Below are 14,507 nucleotides of genomic sequence, written 5' to 3' on the forward strand. Positions count from 1 at the left end.
GATTCGATATGGATTTTATTTTATTTTTATTTTTATTGATTCAGGCCACTTATAAAGGCCCTAGGGGCACCAGATTTGGGTGGTGGGTAGGTCCCCATGGGTGCCACCTGCCACCCAAATTTCAACTTCGTGAGGCACTTGGTTGATTTTTAATTATTTTATTTAGTTTTTACTGATTTTGTATATTTCTGCTATAGGAAATAATTGGGATTTGAAGTCACCCTATCCTAACCCTAACATGGATCCCCAGCTTTAATTTTTTCTTTAAAAAAAAGCTAAGCTCTAGCGCTTGTAGAAGTGGAGTTATTGAGCAAAATGTGCGGTCACTATTTTTCAAGTATTTGGATTCTTTGGCATATAATAATTTCCCCTCATAATGAATCCCTATGAGGATTCATTGCACACCTTCGATTCTTCTGCTCATTTTGATTGTCATTGGACAGTGCCAGCTGTCAACTGCCATGTGCCAACTACACCCCCCCCACACACACACACACCTGCAAGGCAGTGGGGTACTCAGTTTAATTTTTTTAGGAATATTGAAGTGTTTAGATTCTTTGGTGTCTAATAACTTTTCCTCATAATGAATCCCTATGAAGATTCATAATACACCTTCATTTCTTCTGTTCATTTTGACTGTCATTGGACAGTGCCAACTGTCAACTACCAGGTGTCAACTACACCCACCCCACCCCACACACACACTGGGGTACTCACTTCATTTTTTTAAGGAATTTTTGAGGTGTTTAGTTTCTTTGGTGTATTCATTACACATCTTCATTTCTTCTGTTCATTTTGATCCCACTGCTTTGCAAGTGGGGGTGGGGAATTAGTGGCATCCCATGTGCTAACTACCCCCCAACCCCCAAGCCACTGGGTACTCAGTTTATATTTTAGGAATTTTTGAGGTGTTTAGAATCTTTGGTGTGAAATGATTCCTCATAGGGATTCATTATGAGGAAAGCTTATTAGACACCAAAGAGTCTAAATAGTTGAAACAATTCCTAGAACATAAACGGAGTAATACCCCACTGCCTTGTGGGTGGGAGGGGGGTGTAGTAGGCACATGGCAGTTGACAGTTGGCACTGTCCAAAAGACAGTCAAAATGAATAGAAGAAATGAAGGTGTGTAATGAATCCTCATAGAGAGTCATTGAGAAAAAGTTATTATACACCAAAGAATCCAAACACTTGAAAAATAGTGACCACACATTTTGTTCCATAACTCCACTTCTACAAGGGCTAGAGCTTAGCTGCTTTTTTAAAAAAAGAAAGCTGGGAATCTGGGGTAATTAATAGGAGGAATCCGAATCTTGAATATATTCAAATTGAATCTGGCGCAATTCGATTTGGACGATTTGGACGCAATTCGATTTGGATTTGAATCTTGCCCGTGGACCACAGGGGTGATTTGTTCTGTCTCCAAATCACTCCAGCTAGATTTGGGTCCAAATTGATTCGCACATCTCTATTATTTAGTCCCATTGATTCAATTGGCTAGTTTTGACAAATATTTTGATGTAATGCAGATTAAAAGTGCTAGGACATACTGTTGGCTGCTTTTGAAGAATTGTATGCAGAAAGTAAGAATCTGCATCCTTTTTTTCCCCAATTCAATTTTTATTAATTTTAACAATAATCTTATACTTAACATTCACAACAGATAAACAAATATGGACTTCCCGCTCACACCTCTTCGTCAGCTATAAAATTTACCCTTGCTATAATAATAATTCAAAACATAAATTTAAACCTTACAAACATGATTTTAATCTACCCAACCTGCAATTATTACTAGATTTCAAACCCTGCTGTAAGATCCATAGTAGGAAAATAGTTCTTTAGATACAACAAGAATAGTTTCCAATCTTCTTTAAAGCATTCTAAATTTTGGTCTCTTATCAATTTTGTAAGTTTTGCCATCTCCGCATATTCCAAACTTTTTATCAGCCAATCTTCTTTTGAAGGCAGTTCATTACTCTTCCATTTCTGTGCATATATTATTCTGGCCGCCGTAGAAGCACATGAAACATGTTAAATTAATTGTAGAAATTACTCCTTGTGTTATTCCCAGGAGGAAGGATTCTGGCTTCTTAGGGAATGTCATTTTAAATATTTTCTTTTAATTCATTATATATCATATCCCAATAGGCCTTGGCCTTCCTACAGGTCCACCACATATGGAAAAAAGTACCTTCAGAGTGTCCACATTTCCAACATTTGTTTGAAACATTTTTATACATTAATGCCAATTTTTTTGGAGTCAAATACCATCTATACATCATTTTATAATAATTTTCTTTTAAAGCATAACATACAGTAAATTTTAAATCAGTTTTCCATAATTTCTCCCAGGCTGCCATTTCTATATTACACCCCACATCTTGAGCCCACTTTACCATGGTCGTTTTAACTACTTCATCTCTTGTCTCCTCCAGAAGTAAAAGCTTATACATTTTAGAAACTAATTTTTCATCATTTTCACATAATTCCTTCTCAAATCTCGACATCTGGTCCTCAAATCCAACTTTAAGATCCTTCTGATATATTTCATTTAACTGGTGGTACTGAAACCAATCTCTAACATAATTTTGTACTTCAGTTAAACTTTTTAGCTTACAATCCTTTTCTTGAAAATATAACAGATCCCTGTAAGTAGCTCATTGCGATTGCATATTTACTTCTTTACGTGTTAGAGCTTCAATCGGGGATACCCATAATGGAGTTTTAGGTTCCAACCATTTTTTATATTTTAACCACACCCTCATTAGACTCCTTCTTACATAGTGATTCAAAAAGTCTTTATGTATTTTACTTTTTTCATACCACAAATATGAATGCCATCCAAACCTTCTATCAAATCCTTCCAAATCAAAGAACCTGCATCCTTCAAAAGAATGCGTTAGTTTTAAACCATCTTAATGTTAATGGTAGGAAAGATAAACATATATTAAATAAATAAATACAGAAAATATTTTCTGTATATTCAGAAGTATTTCACAGTTACATTTTTCCCCATTTTTTTTCTCATTTAACTTGAATCATACAGAATAGATTGGGAGAAATGTTTTTTTCTTTCCCTTCTGAGCATAAAAATGTATCAAAAATATTGTGGAACAAAATTTGTTTGACAATGTTTGGCTTGATGATTAAACCTATCATTATTTCTGCACTTGAAGAGGAAATTTAATAAGGTTTCAATTTAAATATGTTCCTAAGTAAATCTTGTATTGCCTTATAATTTGAATTGCAAGGCTTTGGGAGAACATTAATTCCATACAATGATTTACTTATCTAGTTATTTATTTAAATACTTATATCCACCTTTCTTACACAATTGAAATCTATGGCAGCTAGCAAGAATTAATAAGGCCAGTGTAAAATTTCAGAACATATAAAATATAATTAATGAAAATATTTTCTGATAACACACCTAAAAAGAATCCAATCTTTAAAAAACAGCAGGACATGTCAGCAACTGTTCTAACATGACATGTGATGACTTTTTTTTTTTAAGAAACAAGAAAAGATATTGATGGAAATACTAAGTCTTGCATCCAAAGAACCATGAGTGGATGGAGAAAATGTGCTAGTGCTTTCCCATGAACTCCAGGGCAAACTGGCAAAAGACTTCTTGCCAGGGGCTTAGTCACCGTTGTGCCAACTGGTTCAAAAAACCCAGGCCACCAATGAAAAGGGCCACTCCAGAGGAGCCCAGAGCGAACTCCCCCTTCCCATGCCCGGGCTGCCGAGAGCCCGGGTGATCTCTCCATCGGTTATTTCAGGCAGCACCATCTGCTCAATAGGACATTTTCCCCTTCCTTTCCCTCTCTGACGAGCGGAGAGCTCACTCAGGCTCTAGGCAGCCCAGGCCACGCCCCCTTTGCAGATGACATCAGCTCTCAGCTCGTCATTTCAGGCAGAGCTGGCTGCCCGATAGGATGTTTTCCCCTTTCTCTCCAGGGAAAGAGGAAAACATCCTATTGGGCAGCCAGTGCTGCCTGAAATAACAGGTGGAGAGTTTGCTCAGGCTCTTGGTAGCCCGGGAGGGAGGGAAGAGTTCTCTCTGGGGTCCTCTGGAGCCCGAGCCATGCTTCCATGCATGTGATGTCACACGCACGGGCGTATGTGGAGGAGGCCACTGAGCGGGGCCGGACCCAGGCCACTGTTTGGCTGGCTCCATGGCTACTTCTTGCAGTGCAGTGCCATAGTGCATCAGGGTTATGAAAAATGTAGTGAATAAGAAAAATACATACATACAAGTCTTATGCAGGACCCTGTGCAAAAAGAAGAAATGCTCTGGATTAGTGGTCACTTTTATCACTCAGCATGTTTCCACTAGGTTGGAAAAAGCCCTCCAGTAAGCCCAAAGTATTTTCCACTAGTAAAAAAGCACCTTTGGGGCAAAGCATAAACTGGCATGGAAATGAGAAATAAAATATATTTTGTGACCCTCGTAACTCTCAATTTCATTTCTAGGCTCTGGAAAGTGAGTTTGTATCATGTCAACTTCACCAGTGGATTGATCTTATATTTGGCTACAAGCAACGAGGACCAGAAGCAGTACGGGCACTTAATGTTTTCCACTACCTAACATATGAAGGCTCTGTTAACCTTGACAGCATCACTGATCCTGTGCTCAGAGAGGTAGGTGTTTCTACCCCTGCCCCAACTTTTAAGCACTACCGAATGTAAATATAAAAGGCTTTCAATTATAAAAGACAAGATACCTCAAGACCAGTTGCAGGGGAACAACAGCAGGAGAGAGGGCATGCCCTCACCTCTTGCCTGTGGCCTTCTCAGAGTCATCTGGTGGGCCACTGTGGAAAACAGCTTGCTGGACTAGATAGGCCTGATCCATCAGGGCTGTTCTTATACATTCTTCATATTTCTTTCACCTCTAGCTTTATTCAGAACATGGCCTTTGTTATCCTTCAAAAGGAAAGGCGACTATGCCAAATATGTATATACATCTCGGCATTTCTTCCCGGGCTACCGAGAGCCTGAGCAAATAAGATAAATTACTTTTAATTACTTGGTAGTCTACATGTTACAGACTAATAGCCAACATCCAAAAGAAAAGTGGAAATAAATGTGGATGCTCACTGAGGCTTTAGACTGGAATTTTTTTAAAAGCAGCTATCATGCTTCATGACATGGCAGCTGACATCCTGACTAACAAAGTGAGAACATAGTACCAGGAGCTGTATCCTCACAGCTGGAGGCTTGCCAGCAGTAGAGCACATGTGGGGCGCAGGGAGTTATTTTTGCTGATCTCCCCTGCCTCCGGAAGTGTTCTGTGCCCTCTAGATATATGTCCCTGAAAGCTGCAAAACCCTCAGGGACATAATTCTGAAAGTCACAGAGCTCTTCTGGAGGCCAGGGAAATCAGAGAAAATTACTACCCCCTCCTAGCATATGCTTGTTCTGCTGCTGGAGAAGCCTCCAGCTGCAACAATGTAACCTCCTTGTTCTGTGTCCTTGTTCTGTTGCTCTGGATATCAGCCAGTATTTAACCTGAGAATACTTTCAAAGTAAGTTTATGATATGAGATGAAGTCCTCATTCCAAAGGAGTGTGTGTGTGTGTGTGTGTGTGAGAGAGAGAGAGAGAGGGGGGGGGGATGCATTATTGGCTAGAAGAGCTTTACTTTTTTCCAATGTGCATATGTAATATATTATATTTGTATTATTTATGAAATGAGATTTGGGTTTGTTGTTCAGTCAAATGTTCATGGAACAAAACAATGGAGAAGCAATAAGGAAAAAAGAAATTAGTTTCTTTGTGTTAGCATTTGTTAGGATTATTTTAAAATATTTATTTTATACATGAGTTACATTATTTTTCCATGTGTCATTTCCAATCTTGTCAACTCCTCTTAGTAAAATAACTATTAAAAGATTACTGTTATAAGTATTAAAGCATTATATAAAATGATTCAATTTGGCTGAAAAGTATGAAGATGCAACAGCTGCTAGATGGGTGTTACTGTGGCGAAGCTACATACACAAGCTTCCATGCCCCATGATATCTGCCATCTGTTGTATGCAAAACAAGTAATAATTTATACATTGCCAGGCAATTGAATACTTGTGGCATTTTTTGCTTAAATCTTGGAAGCTGAAAATGTATCGATTGTTAAATAGCCGCATCCAGAATAATGCTTTAATCCATGTTAATGTTTGTATAACATTGTTAGTGTTAATACGTTTCTAAATACCATGTGATGTTAGAATCCAATCTCATAGTAATAGAAGAACTGCATGAACCACAGCTATTTCTGTGCAGTCTTTGGGGAAATGTGGGGAGAAATGTTTGCTCTTTCACTTTTATGTAATATTTTCCCGCTTGTTTCATGTACAGATTAGCTTTTTCTCTCAGCCTCCCTGATAACCAACAAATCCTAAGTCAGCTGCTATCCTTTAAGAATACTGTGCTATCCTTTGGATGTTTATGCTACTTTTATTATTCATTTATTACTATTTTTTAATGCTGAGGCTAAAATGTTGTTCAATGTATAATACAAAATTATATCTATCTCTATTAGTTCTTCAAAGGAGGATTATAAAAAGGCCTGCACATTAGAGCTACTGGTTTTTATTATTTTTAATATATAGTTTTGCTTCATAATTTACAAACAAAATCAGATACTGCTCAGAGAAGTGAGTTTGGGATCAAATACAAATATAATCGGGCAGCAGTGATATGCGGAGAGGCATCATTTCATGCTGTGCAGGAGATGACAATGGTATATCCCTCTTGTATTGTACCAAAGACAACCACAGGGCTCTGTGGTCACCAGGAGTCAACACTGACTCGACGGCACAATTTAGCTTTGCCTTACTGTCATAACAATCTGGAAACACCTGAATGATAACATTATATCTTCTCCCTTCCCGCTTAAGCTCACTCTACCTCCCAAAAATGCCCCCCTGAGGACTGTGTGATCTTCAGGGACATAATTCTGGGAGGCACAATGCAGAAAGGGTTAACCAAGAAAATCACCACAGTGCTGTGTTATTCTGAATGTCAGCCAGCATTTTTAAACCAACCTTTGTTTGTTTGCATCTGGTAGCAAATGATGAAACTAATGGCTTACAGGAGCATAATACAGGTGCAACTCATGCAGTAATTAATTAATTATATACAGGTGTTGTGTTTGTGTGATTGATTTATCCGTAGCTGACCAACAAATCCTAAGTCAGCTGCTATCCTTTAAGTATACTATGCCATCCTTTGGATGTCTATGCTACTTTTATTATTCATTTATTACATTTTTATTCCACTCCTCTTCCAAGGAAGTCAGTGTGGTGTTCATGGTCCTTCCCATGTTGTCCTCAAACAACCCCTTGTTTCTCAGCCATTTAAGTGAAAGGCCATCGTATATCTTGTGGTGATAAATCAATAGAATGATTATGGCCTGCGTGAAAGGTTATGTACATCCTAGATCAGTTCTGTTGGATGACACCTTGTTCAAGTGTTGTGATAGAGGGAGAAAAATATTTCTCTATCCATTTGCTCCAAATAATGCATAATTTTATAAGACTCAATCATGTCCTACAACCCCCATTTTCACTTTTTTTCTAAACAAAAAACCTTCAAACACTATAGCCTTTCCTTGTAAGGAAAGTACTCTGTACCCTGGATCATTTTGGTTGCCTTCTTCTGCCCTTTTTCCAGCCATACAATATCCTTTTTGAGATGAGGCAACCAGAACTATACACAATCTTCCAAAGGTGGCCACATTATAGATTTGTTTATGGGCCTGCTAATATTAATAGTTTTATTTTCAATCACTTTCCTAATAGTCACCTACATGGGCTCTGACTTTTTTTTACAGCTGTTGCACACTGGGATGACATTTTCATTGAGCTATCCTCCATGATCCCAAGATCTCTTTCCTGAGTAGTCACTAACAGCTGAAACTCCAGAAAATATATGTGAAGGAATTCTTTTTTGCCCCCAGGTGCATCACTTTACATTTATGTTCAGTGAACCACACTTGCCATTTTGTTGTCCATTCCCCCAGTTTAGAGAGATGCCTTTAGAGCTCTTCACAATCCATTTGGTTTTCAACACCCTGAATTGTTTGGTATCATCTGCAAATTAGCACACCTTGCGGCTTACCCCAATTTCTAGATCATTTGTAAACCAGTTTCAAATGTCCCAGTTCAAATCCTTGGGGGATTTCACTTCTTACTTTTCTCCACTGTGAAAATATGCATGTGCATTCTTTTACAAAATAAAATTTCATGGAGATCCCAATGTATACAGAGCACATTTATTTATTTATTTATTTATTTATTTATTTATTTATTTATTTATTTATTTGATATACCACCCACTCCGAAGACTCTGGGCGGTGTACAAAAATATGCAAAACAAGACAGCGTTAAAATTACTTTCTAAATATAACTAAAGTAACTAACAGGGGGTGGGGGGTAGAATAGATTAACTAAAGGGTAAAAGCCTGGCAAAAAAGAAAGGAAAGGTCTTCAGTAAGGATTTAAAAATTGACAAGGAAGGAGCTATATCAGTTCACACATATCTCTCATAGGCCAGATTAATTCGTATGTTTCAATGTATTTATTGTTATCAGTAGGAGAAGCATCACATTTTGAATGCAACACTGGTTGCAAGCAGAGTCACTTCTTAATCAGCTGGCATCGCTGCCTTTATTCTGCATATGTCAAAACTTTGTAGTGTAATTCAATAGTGCATGGGGAAAATCTAACTATTGTCAAACATTTAAAAAAATGGAATGTTGCTAGCTTAGTCTCAGTATATAATATTTGCAGGCATGAATATATTGTAGAGGTTCTTTTTTTTAAAAACTGAGAAATTTAGTAAAGTAAAAGCTAAATTTTAATGAACAGCTCAAGGATATTGATTCATTTTTCCTTGACAGGTGAAATCATGGTTGCAGCACTAACCACAGCAATTATGGCATTAAAATGTCAAGAAATTAGAGGTCAGAATAACAGATAATTTTCTTCCTTGTGTCAGATTAAAAATTGACATTCTTTGACAGCACAGGATCTCTAGCTGAGAAAATTATGACAGCTTAACTCATCTTGCACTTGTAAAGCAGTAATTGATAATGAACTTTACCATGACAGCCTTCTCCTGTGGAGAAACATGACAGAACATCTCTGGTACAAAGCCTGTATCTCTTTTTAATATGTAAACAGCGGTTATATTGGACACTAGATGTTATTTGGAATTGTCTTTACTGTTGGTGTACATCATAATCCAAACCTATTCTTCTAGACTACTTTGGCTGTCTTTGGAGAGCTTATGATAAGACTGCTAATTCATAGAACAATGGCACATTTAAAAGTTACTGCTCCAAAACGCTTTCTTTCCCATGATTTTATTTGAATATAGATACCATAGAATACAAAGTAACTGTGGCAACACTTACTCTCTTTCATGAGCTTTGTATAGTTCCACATATGAAAATTGGTTGGTACAGAATTGTCTGGATTGTCTGGAGCTATTTTAACCCTCCTGGTTTGAAAGTAAAATTTCTAAACATGTTCAGATTATTTGGAGCCTCCTCTACAACATGAAATATATATGAGACACTGACGGGGGCTCATTTTTTTTCTTGCTGGTTACCTGTTTTATAAAACTCCATTTTTATAAATCAGACTCCAAGAGATTGGGTCCCATTTTGTGAAAAGTAACTTTCATAAAAGGTGCGCCTATTCTTACAGTGCATAAATTGTTTGGGTTTCCCCCGCTAAAAAACCAGACATGACATCTGTTTACACTAAAATAATTTAATACAGTGATGTCAATATATCAGTAATAGTTTATTACTCCAGTGCAAGCTAAAATTAAAGTGCTTAAATGGCAATAGTTTGTTTGATGCCTCAAATCTAATTAAATTTGTCAGATTCACCATTGAAAACAGATTTTTTTTGTATATGCTTACAAGTTAGTATTTCAAGTGCACTATTTTTTTTTACTTATTCGTATTTTAAATATTTGTCAGGCCCTCATCTATGTTTGTTAGATGCAGTCTGTTTATTCTTAGTAATGTTTTTAAAAGCTAGTGAAGGATTATATTGGACAATTGATCTTTTGTACACTCCTTCAAAAGCTGTCCTTTTCATTTTCAGTTATATGAATTAAAGGACTGTGCTGTACAATTTCAAATCATGGTATACGCAGATTCAGTAAAAATGTTTTTTCAAGCCAAAGGTGTACTTTTACACATATTCAGGAACTAAACATTATTTATTTATGCCACAATTTCCCAGGAAAATCTCTTGCACACTCCGAACTGAAATCAGGCTATTGCAGAGCTCCTATAATGGCTTCCTAAATGGCAGGAAGAATACCCTTTCTTACTTGTTTCATGCAGCTTCCTGTCAAAAGACCTGATCATACTGGTAACACACATGGCCAATTGGGGAGGAGGGGGGCAGAAATCTGTAAATGAATAGCATTTGACAGTTGATTTCTATGACCATCTCCTAAACCTTAAAAGCTGGTTTCACTGTCAGCTAGCAGAGCATATGGCCTATGCAATATTTATTTCTTTTGAAGGTGTTTGATATCCAGCATATTTAAATTTTTTTAAGTGGCATCACGATGTTTTGGCCTTGATGTTTTCCGTTAGCTTCATTTCTGGATTTTAGTTTTTAGATTTTATTTTCTTCTCTTATCTCTTTCTTTGATCTGACAGGAATAACAAATCATCCCTCAGGATCTGCAATAGTGAAATATGCCCACAGGAAGCATCGTTTTTTACTTTTCCTTCCCCTTGCTGAAAACTCTGTGGTGCTACAGAGAGTTGACATGATAGGGCTGTCAAGACCCAACAAGACAGATATATCTTTAACGAAATAGATGGAACACTAGCCTTCCATAGTGGCTAGCAAGGCCTCAAAGATGCATGTGGGGGGAAACAGCAGTTATTCAAAAAGGCAATATAAGAATATTGTGATAAAACCAAGTGTTATGTTCATCGTTTATCTGAAAAAAGTCACTTCCCCCCCACACATTGGACTTTATTTGTATGTGCTCACTTTCATTCCTACCAATATCCTTTGATTAAATTTTACCAATAATATGAAATGTTCTTAATTGCTCATATGCTTGCATACACAGAGGACTGGATTTCTCTCTAGGGGTAGTTCTATTGAGTATTATGGATGGTTGTGAAATATTTGGATTGCATTCTAGCCTAGTCTAAAACTAACCTTTGTTTAAAAAAAATGCATGCCCATCATTCAGCCTTAGATATCAGTCAGAACTAGGAATGTGCAGAACATTTTGACTGTGAAATGTTTCAACTTGAAATGGGCCATTTTGAGAATTTTGAGCTCAAAATAGAACACCTTCTAAAGAAAGGACCTGTTTCGATCTCAGAGCAGAACAATCCCATTTCAGTCGAAACACTTTGATGTTTTGAGTGCCATTTTGGTGGCCTGTTTTTTCCCTTGCTGATTGATTTTCTGGCACTGGCTTCTGTTTGGCTTGTGATATTCTTGCTTCTTGGTCAGCTTGTAATAGAAATCAAGAGTTGTCATGGGCAACTGTGCCCCCATTGGCTGGGAGGAGGGCGGGGGAACACAAAAGGAGGGAATTTCAAAATATATTCGCAGGGACTGGGAGGCAGAGAGAGCACTTATACCTCACTTGAAGAGGATACATCAGGAGAGGAGGAAGGTAGGTTTGATTTTGTGGGGTTTTTCTCTCAGCACTGAGTATAATATGCTGTACTGTTGCTACTAAAACTGTCTGGTTTGGCTGGTCTCAGATTGACAAAGGCTGGTCTCAGATTGACAAAGGATCTGTTTGTGAGAATAGTATTGTGGTGAGAAATGGGCAGTGGCAGCTGTGTGTATGTATGTACGTGTGTGTGTGTGTGTGTGTGTGAAATATTTCTTGGTGATTGCTGTGATGAACTCCATGTCTGGCCTTGGGACTAACTTGTGCTTCACTCACTGCTCTGGTCTGCTCTGCAATCTGCATTGCAAGGTGTATTCAGTCAAAATGTGGCTGAAGTTGCTCTAGTTGAGCTTATGGCTCTGCTTGCTGCTAAATAAGAGTGCTGCTGTGGCAGCTGTTGCAATGCTAGGAAGTAACATAAGGAGCCATAATTGGTGAGAGAGCAACTTGTGCCAGTGATGTTAGTGTAGTGCAGGCACTGTGGCTGGCAGTGGATTCTGGGCCAGTTATTCTTTTTTGGCCATTTTTGGACTGTGTTTGAAATGTGTGTTCTGTGTTGGGAGGGACAGATTCCCTTTTATGGTGTGCTTCTGCAGTATTTTTCAAGGCAGTTTGCAAAATGCATTGCAAATTGCAATGCAAAACTTGTGTCCAGTACACTCTGTGAGTGCAGCTTGTTCCAGCTATAGGGAACAATGGGGAAATTTGAAATACCCCATTGTTCCCCATGGGTACCTCCTAGAGACACCAAAATGGGTTGTGTGGTAAGGCATGATGAGTGCTATCTACCACCCAGCCCACAAAAGAAATCAGCAAGTGGGCAATTTTAAACATTTTTTTAACCTTTCCTCCAAACCCCCATAGGATTTTCTTATTTGGTCTCTTTATTACCTGGTTGTTCAATTAGCGAGAGAATCGTGTTAATTGTGTTTCTGTTTCTTTGGCTGGAATAGCATATGCAGGCTAGGAAACAAATTATCCTGACAGTAGTCTGTGCTCCCTCTCCTTGAATATGGAGGGGGCTAATCACATATTGTAACTAGGATACATCATCTCTGTTTTCCTCACCTCATTCATTGTTGAAGACAGGTTAGCCATAGCCTAGAAGATCAGGAAGCCTCCCAGAGCCCTCCTTTGTAGTGCAGATCAAATCCATACTAGTAGTATGAATCAGCAAGTGGCCTATTTTAGGTCACAGTTACCATCTTGGGCCAGCCAAGTACAGCAGTATTAATCATAGCCTCAGTACCAGTGGGAAAGTACCAGAGACTACTGGAGAGCATGATCCATTCCCTGGGATTACCTGAAAAACTCCCTTCAGCCATCCTAATCCATTCTGACACACAGACCTAGTAGTTGAGTTTCAAAAGTTAATTGTGGCTGTGAGAAGTAGTTTCTTTTGTCTATCCTGAACCCCCTGTCAGTCCATTCTCTGTGTGTTTGTGATCCTGAGTTCCAGAATTATTAAATTCTATTTACACACTTCACCCCCTTCATAATTTCATAGAGATCTGTCATGTCTCTACGTGTGTGTGTGTGTGTGTGTGCGCGCGCACGCGTGTGTGCATACACACACACACACCGTCCTATCCAAACGCTCATCAATGCAAATAGGACTCTAAATTTAAAGTCTGTATATATTTAGGTAGAACCTCAAATAATATTGTTTTAAATTATGTTTCTAGTCAGTAATGCCTATAGTACTACTGAAAGCTACTGCCTCTTCCCCATCTGCTACTTGAAAAATGTCAAGGATACAACTATTGTTTGTCAAATCTGCTGCTTTATTTTATTTGTTATTGCATTCTGTTTACAGGTAGTAATTTCTGATTTTCAGAAATTAGTAGTAAACATTGCAGCATTCATTTTAAGGTAATATTCTTCTCTAGGGAAGAAGCATGAAAATTACTTGACTGCTGTTTGTAGCAGAAATAGCTGGAAGCCTTTTTTTTTACTCTATTAGCACAGATTTCACTTATATTACACAGTCATTACCTCAGCATAAATTACCTATTATTCCACAATGTTTTCCATTTGTCAACTTATTGCAATGAAGATTGCTAAGCAATTAGCCATTTCTGTTAGAAAATAGCAAGGCTGATCATTTTCACAATATTCAGCATATTGATAATATGCCTCTTTAATGCCCTTTTAAAGCTGATATGTATATGTTCATGATGTTTCATTTTGTCATAATATGCAATGTTGTTCTGATATCCACATTCTCTATCTGAAATGCATTTGAATTTTTTTAAAAATACAATGTAGCTCAACTGAAAAGATTGTATTAATCCTTTATAAAATATATATAAACATGGGATCAGTGCAGATGTAACACTGGCACTCCACTAATCATAGTTAACAAATTGGGATCCAGCTTCCGGAGCACACATTTTGCTTCCTGGTCTCTGCTAGGGTTGTGCATTTTGGTTTTTTTCTGTTTTGTTTTTGGCCCAAATCCGAAACAGCCCCATTTTGTTCTTTGTTCAAAATCAACAAATCCGAAACACCCCCATTTTGTCCTTTCTTCGAAATTGCAAAATCCGAATCTGAAATGTTTTGGATTTTAAAAAATGGTCCCGGGGCAAAACTAGTGGGTGAGGGTGGTAGTGCCCAGTGGGTGGAAGCTATCACCCATGTTTCAGAGGAATTGGGCAACGGGCTGATTTTTGATGAATTTTTGAAGTTTAAGATTTTTCCCATAGGGAATAATGAATATAGCTTCACATCCAGAGGAAAGGGCTGGCCCAGAGCAGAGTAGGGTGGGCGGTAGTGTCCAGTGGTGGCAAGGAAGCTGCCAGAATTATTTCAAAGGAATTGGGC

The 14,507-nt window shown here is 37.9% G+C and overlaps 1 protein-coding gene across 11 annotated transcripts in view; it reads left to right on the plus strand.

Moving 5' to 3' along the window:
- The window catches only part of NBEA (neurobeachin), a 670,094-nt gene that overhangs the window by 605,166 nt on the left and 50,421 nt on the right, over positions 1-14,507 (plus strand). For all 11 annotated transcript variants that reach the window (XM_053311836.1, XM_053311837.1, XM_053311835.1 and 8 more), the window contains one exon: positions 4,480-4,647. In XM_053311836.1, coding sequence (XP_053167811.1) covers positions 4,480-4,647 — 168 coding nt within the window. The remainder of the gene's footprint in view (positions 1-4,479; positions 4,648-14,507) is intronic.

This window comes from Hemicordylus capensis, chromosome 3, assembly GCF_027244095.1.
Source record: "Hemicordylus capensis ecotype Gifberg chromosome 3, rHemCap1.1.pri, whole genome shotgun sequence".
NCBI lineage: Eukaryota > Metazoa > Chordata > Lepidosauria > Squamata > Cordylidae > Hemicordylus > Hemicordylus capensis.